The sequence below is a fragment of the Corvus brachyrhynchos genome, unplaced genomic scaffold, assembly GCF_000691975.1.
Source record: "Corvus brachyrhynchos isolate BGI_N302 unplaced genomic scaffold, ASM69197v1 scaffold182, whole genome shotgun sequence".
In the NCBI taxonomy this organism is placed as follows: Eukaryota; Metazoa; Chordata; class Aves; order Passeriformes; family Corvidae; genus Corvus; species Corvus brachyrhynchos.
In genome coordinates this window covers 469176-476241 of record NW_008236807.1, presented here as the reverse complement: position 1 = coordinate 476241, position 7066 = coordinate 469176, and the positions used below count along the sequence as shown (strand labels likewise).

The 7066-nt window shown below is 53.7% G+C and overlaps 1 protein-coding gene across 3 annotated transcripts in view; it reads right to left on the bottom strand.

Moving 5' to 3' along the window:
- Positions 1-2772: 2772 nt before the first annotated feature.
- The window catches only part of ANKRD16 (ankyrin repeat domain 16), a 13071-nt gene continuing 8777 nt past the window's right edge, over positions 2773-7066 (bottom strand). The window contains exons 6-8 of one of the 3 annotated variants that reach the window (XM_008628856.2): positions 5023-5101; positions 3661-3850; positions 2773-3280 (exon numbers count right to left, since the gene is read on the bottom strand). In XM_008628856.2, the coding sequence (XP_008627078.2) occupies positions 3690-3850; positions 5023-5101 (240 nt within the window). In that variant the 3' untranslated portion in view covers positions 2773-3280; positions 3661-3689. Of the gene's footprint in view, positions 3281-3660; positions 3903-5022; positions 5102-7066 lie in introns of those variants that run through there. The other 2 variants (XM_017727995.1, XM_017727996.1) reach the window with 2 other exon arrangements.

Genomic DNA, 7066 nt, shown 5'->3' with positions numbered 1-7066 from the left:
TAAATTAGGGGGTTCCTCAATTTAGCGGGCTTTAATTGGACCCCACACAAGAGGAGCCCCCCCCCAATCGCTCCCACATCCAGTGCTTTCCCATCCCATCGCAGGCATCCCGTGGAACCACCTTTAATGGGAAATTTGCTAATTATCCCAACAAAGACCCAGCATTAGGGTGCATTCCTACTTCCCAAACTCCACTTTTCACTTCTCCCACATGGCACCTCCCACATTTCCCCCTTTCCACCCCAAAACACGAGGCTTTTCCTCTCGGCCCGGTGTGGAAAATCCCACGCGTTTTCCAGAAGATTTGAGCTTTTCCTTGCATTTCGGGTTTTCTTTTTTTTTAAATCCTCACCCCCAGCCCATCTCCACTTCCTCGTGGGAAGCAGGAATTTCCCAGCTGAGGGCTGGGATGCCACCCCATGGATCAGAATTCCGGGAAGGAGCACGTAGGCAGCGGGCACGGCAAAGCCGCTTACGGCTGCCGTGGATTAGGCACCCGTGGGGCTTAAGGCATCTTAATTTGATCCTAGGGCTGTGGATATCCCTGTGGAAGCACTGGGAATGATGGAGAAGCTCCCAAAATCCCGCCCGTGGTGGCTCGGAATGGGAGCAAAGCCCTTGCTTGGAAATTATTTGGATATTTGGAGGAGGAAAGGTTGGAGAGGTGGGTGGTGATCCACAGGGATGGCCCGATTTTGGTGGCCATGCAGCAGGTACAGGATTCCAGGGAGGAAGGGCTCCAGGGAGGAAGGGAAGGAAGAATGGATTCCAGGGAGGGAGGAAGGATTGATTCCAGGAAGGATTCCAGGAAGGAAGGAAGGATGGATCGCTGCGCATCAGCCACCATCAGGAATTCCCATCGGGGACACACCCAGCTCAGGATGGGACAGGTGGTGGCACCTGCCAGGAGGATCCAAGGAATGCCTGTGTGGAGGTAGCTGGAGCTGGAATGTGGCCTGGATGAGGATGAGCAGGAAAAAGGGATTGGTGGTGATGGACCACGAGCAGCAGGTCCTCAAGCTCTTGGATCATGTCCACCAGCAGGATTGGGACATCAAGACTGGGAAAGGACAGCCTGGGAGTTAATCCTTGTAATTCCCAGAGGAGTGGGAAGGCACATCCAAAGGGGATCCACGACCACCGAACCAGGAAAAGCCCAGGAGAAGCGGTGGAGTCACCATCCCTGGAGGGATTTCAAAGACATCTGGATGTGGCACTTGGAGACCTGGGTTAGTGGGACACGGCTGTGCCGGGGGAATGGTTGGACTCAGTGAGGGCTTTTCCAAGCTCAGTGATTCCAGGGTTCTACGGGAAAAGCCCAGATGTGATCAGGAGCAATAGGTGCAGTCCCTCCCCCTCATTGTCATCCCAAGGAAAGCTGGAGAGGCCACCTGGGCAGGAGTGTCCTGGTGCTTGGGGCTTTGGGGGTGGGGATGGTGCAACCACCAGAGAAAAATCAGTTTTACTCCATTTGGATGCTCTGAGGTCCCCAAGAGCAGGAGGATGTGGAGCTGCTGGAGAGATTCCAGAGGAATCCACGGAGCTGCTCCCAGGGCTGCAGCCCCTCTGCTGGGAGGCTGGGAATGTTGCCCTGGAGAAGGGAAGGATCCAGGGAGAGCTGAGAGCCCCTTGCAGGGCCCAAAGGGGCTCCAGGAGAGCTGCAGAGGGACTGGGGCCAAGGCATGGAGGGCCAGGAGCCAGGGAATGGCTTCCCAGTGCCAGAGGGCAGGGTTAGGTGGGATATTGGGAAGGAATTGCTCCCTGTGAGGGTGGGGAGGCCCTGGCACAGGGTGCCCAGAGCAGCTGTGGCTGTGCCTGGATCCCTGAGAGTGTCCAAGGAAAGGCTGGATGGGGCTTGGAGCAGCCTGGGACAGTGGGAGGTGTCCCTGCCTATGGAATGGGATCACCTTTACTGTCCCTTCCCACCCAAACCATTCCATGACTCCATGATTCCCTGCAGCTGCCAGACCAGGAATGTTTGCCCCAGCACCAAGGCCAGAAAAGGTGGAATAACAACAATTCCAGAGCTTTGTGCTCCGGGGTTCTGCTCCAGCTCCACAAGGCCCAGAGCCCAGCTCCTGGGCTGCCTCCCTGGGGGCCACATGAACCATTCCCATGGGAATGTGGCTGGATTCATTCCCACGGACACAAAGGAGTCCTGACTTCCAGTTCCTACCTTGGAGTGAGTATCACCAGCAATTTTTTTTCAGCAGGAAAAATGGGAAAGGCTCTTCCCTCGGGTGAATTTTGCAGGAATAAAGCTGAATCCATGTTCCTTTTCCAACCCCTAAAGAAGGCACGTTCCCCTCTGATGCTGTTCCCATGTTTTGAAGGAGTTTCCCTTTTGTGTTTCCATGGATATTTGGAAACATTCCCACTGCTTTCTCTCCGACTCAGCAGCCATCCAAGCTCCTTAGCTGGGATATTGGGGGGACACAGCTATTTCATGGCTTATTAAAATGATAAAAGTGGGAATGAAGCAGCCCCTTGCCTTTACTACTGGAGGGAAGCCAGAGCTGGATTTATGGAAGGATCCAGGATTTTTAGAGGAATAAAACCATTTCCTCACCCATCCAGGGGCTGGTCCAGCTCCCACCAAAATTCCTGCTCCAGGGATGGTGGGGGGTGGGAATTTCCCACTCAAACCCACCCATGGCTCAGGCAGAGCACAACTTAACTCACTCCCTTCCTCATTTTTAACATCTCCCATCCCCAAAAAAGCAGGATTCCGTTCGTCTTGGAGTCTTGGCATTACAAATAGACAAGGCCAGGTCACTTTTCTATGGAATTTATAATTCCAACTGCACAAACCCAACAGCTGGAGCTGCTCTTACCTTGCTGTGTATTGCAGGCTTCCAAGAGCAGATTTTTGGGTTTTAAAGTTCATCAGTGCTGGGAATTGCCCAGCATTCCAGTCAGGAATAACAAACACCTCCTTATTTTAGTCTGATCCAGATGTCCTCACAAGGTTGAGGTCCCACAATGGATTCCAGCAGGTTTTGGGATCAGCTCTGGGCTTGAAGAGTCTTCATCCTACCCAAAGAGGTGGCAAATTACAGCAATTTAAGGGATTAGTGGAGAGCAGGTCCGTGAAGGGCTAGGAAATCAAAGATCCAGGTGGATCTTCTCCATCAGGATGTTCAGTGGGTGGAAATTCCCAGCAAAAGCCAGGAGGATCCCTGGAAGTGGCACTTTCCTTCCTTGGATGGTTCTGTTCCAGGCAGCCGCACCCTCAGAGGTTTGGATGTGGCAGGAGCCGCACGGGAAGAGAAGCTCAGCCCTGGAATTTGGAAGTGAGAGAAAATAAATTTACAATGATGGAAGGGGTTAAAAACATGGAATGGTTTGGGTGGGATGGGACCTTAAAGATAATCTCATTCCTGGGCAGGAACACCTTCCACTATCCCACGTTGCTCCAACCTGGCCTTGGACACTTCCAGGGATGGGGCAGCCACAACATTTCTGGGAAACCTGTGCCAGGGATGAGCCCAAAGCCATCACCTCCATCATCTTTGGAGAGAATCCTATTTCAGGTATTTCTCCTAAATCTGCTTCCCAAGTGCCAAGCTTGGCTCCTCTGCTCAATTTTGGGTAAAAATCCCAACATTTTAACCGGGTGTTGCCCTCAATCTGAGCCTCACGAAGGGATCACCAACGTACCACATGGAAAAGGAGCAGGTTCCTCTTCTTCACGTGCTGAGTTGCATTCCCTGGAAAACCTGGATGACATCCGGCCTCCTGGCCAGCTGCTGTGCCAGCATTCCCGTGGCATCTGGAGCGTCCTGGAGCCCAGCACGGAGCAGGATCCGCGCGGCCTCCGCCCGCTGCCCGGCGCTGGCCGCGTGCAGGGCTGGGGGGACACAACGGGAGCTGGGGTCACCTCTTGGCCTTGGCTCATCCTGCTTTGGATGAAAACAGGATTCCCAGTGGAAATAAACAGAGGGAGGGTGAGAGATGAGTTTTCCCAGTTGGAACACGCAGTGTGGTCATGGAATTATGGAGTGGTTTGGGTTGGGACAGAATCATGGAATTAAATTTCGGATCATTGAGTCCCATCTTAAAGATCATCCAGTTCCACCCTCCTGCCATGGGCAGGGACAGCTTCCACTATCCCAGAGTGCTCCAAGCCCCATCCAGCCTGGCCTTGGACACTTCCAGGGATCCAGGGACAGCCACAGCTGCTCTGGGAGTTCTATCCCAGGGCCTCCCCAGCCTCACTGTAAAAAAAACCTTTCTTCCATCTAATGCAAATGATCCCTCTGGATAATCCATGCAGGTGCCTGATGTGGACGAGAAGCTTCCCAAGGACGCAGTGACCCAAACCCAGGAAAGGAGGAGCCACGGGGAAAAAAACATCCCAGGGCTGGATGAGCTCAGCAGAGCTGGGGTTTAGTCACCGAGGGGGCGGAGGGAGCGACGGCACCGCTGAAATGTGGCTTTAACCAAAGCCCAGGGCTGGGAAATTCGCCAATTTTGGCAATGGCTGAAACCATTTATCCTTTTGGGTTTTTTTACTTTTAAAAGGTTTTTTTTGGGAGATGCTGATGCAAGAGCTGCCTCAGCCTTTCCCGCGGGGAATGCCGCCTCTCCGGCAGCGCTATAGCAACTCGAGTTACGCGCCAGCTCTCTGGTATGATTTGCTCATCAGCCATTTCCAGGCTGTTTTGCTAAAGGAATTGAGGCTGGAGAGCTCAATCCTTGTGTTTGTCCATCCAACCTGCTTCCAACAGGATCATTCCAGCCAAATTTCAGGGAGAGGAGGCAGCGTCAGAGCTCCTCAGGTGAAAAATAAGCAGGAAATTCCCAATTTGCATCATCTTTTCCTAAAGGGAAAAGCTCCAGCAGAAATTCCAGCAAGATGAAAGGCAGGGAATGCAAAATGCCCAAAAATGCCCTGGGATGATCTGTCATGCTGCTCCCAGAGCAAATGTATCCATGGATTTGGCATCTCTGAGGTTGGGATGTGCTTATGGAAGCTCTTGGTGTCTCATAAAGCTTGGAAAAACAGCTTGGAATCCTCACCAGAACGGCCCTTCCCATCCTTGGCCTGGACGTCAGCACCGAGGGCCAGCAGGGTCTGGATGGTGTGTCCGTGTCCTTCCTGCAGAACGGGGAATTTGGGATCAGCTCTGCCCTCGGAGCCATCCCTGACCTGGACCTGCACAGATTTGCTCTGTCCTGGTCACATCTGGGGGTGCCAGGAGCTCCAGAGGATCTTGGAGCAGATGGAAGTCAGGGGCAGCTGCCCGTGGCAGGGAAGTTCGGATCCGTGAGGCAGGGATTGCTCCAGCTGCTGTTATCCCATGGGAATGGGCCAGAAAGGTGCCACGAGGCAGCTTCCTGAAATCCCAGAATGGGTTGGGTTGGAAAAGACCTCAAATCCCATCCCAATCCCATCCAATTCCACAGGCAGGGAATCTTCCATTATCCCAGGGTGTTCCATCCAGCCCTGCCCTCTGGCACTGGGAAGCCATTCCCTGGCTCCTGGCCCTCCATGCCTTGGCCCCAGTCCCTCTGCAGCTCTCCTGGAGCCCCTTTGGGCCCTGCAAGGGGTTCGGAGGTCTCCCCATCTTTGAGTTTCAAATCCCTCCAAATCCCAGAGGATCTGGAGTTGCTTTTTCCAGGGTTATTCCAGCTCAAGGAGCAGAACCTGTTGCTGATCTGGGCTGTTGCTCATCTGCTTCCCTCAGGCCCCGGCATTTCCCAAAGAATTCCTCCAGGATTTGTGATGCCCTGGGAGAAGGCACAGCCAGCCAGGATCCACAGTGTCCTCCCTCCACCAGGAGCCAATTCCAAATTCCACAGGGAAAAACACGGCACAGCCCCCACCTCCCTCCTCTCTGCACAGCCTTTTCCATAAATAAATCCTTTCTCCCTAAATAACACGCCTGATTTGGGAATTACACCCTCAATGCCATGAATTAGTCTTTTGTCCTGCGGCCTGAGAATGGCAGAATCTTATTTTTATCCCCCCAACGACTCTTTTCCCCTATTCCCATAGGATTCCACAGCATCTTCCCTGCTCCCAAGGCTCCCATTTCCCTGCAAACCCATTTCCATGGCAAAGATGCCGAGCCGGGAACTGCTTGAGCTGCCACAGCCTTGGCAGCAAATGGGATTGAAAAAAAGAATTCCATTTTCCTGTGTTTACAAATACAAAAGAGTAAGAAAAGAAGGAGATAAAAACACAACACAGCAGCCAAACCAACAGGGCTGGAAATACAAAGCGACACCAAGCGCGTGGAAGGGAGAGAATCCCATCCAATCATTCCCAAATCAGCCAAGAGCTGGGATTTTCTCCAAGGCACATTATATTCCACCCCCCCCCACCAAAGCCTTGCTGTTCAACGTACCCTTGGCAACCAGAAGGGCTTGGAACGTGGTTTCTGGGAGAGGGAGGCCGGGAAAATGGGAGAAAGGGCTCCTTTGTGGGAGCGGGCAAACGGCACGGCTGGATCCCGCCGGAGCAGAACGCTGCTGCCAGCATTCCCAGGGAGTGGCACGGGTGTTTTTCTAGGAGCAGGGCACTGGGATGAGGTTTTATTGCCACTACAAGGCTCGGAGTGCTGTTAAAATCTGTGAGGTTTAATATCCCAGGATCTGAGCAGGGACATTCCCGTGCTGCCAGCTGCATCCCAGGGAAGGTTTGGGATCTGCCCTGCGCTCCCAGGGAGTGTTGCAGGACCCACAGATCCACTTCCCACGCGGGCTGGGAGGAGGAGAAAGCTCCCGTGGTTCTCACTGTCTGGAATTCAAAACAACTCCGGTGTGAAGGACACTGATAAAAAACCTGGGAGCTGCCCCCGCCTTCCCAGCTCTCCTTTCCCACATCAGGACATCTCCCATCCCTCCCCTGCAGGCAGGTGGACACAAACATCGAATTCCTGGGATGGGAAGGACCTCAAATCCCCTCCAATGCCAGCCCTGCCATGGGCAGGGACACCTCCCACTGTCCCAGGCTGCTCCAAGCCCCAATGTCCAGCCTGGCCTTGGACACTGCCAGGGATCCAGGGGCAGCCCCAGCTGCTCTGGGAATTCCATTCCAGCCCCTGCCCACCCTCCCAGC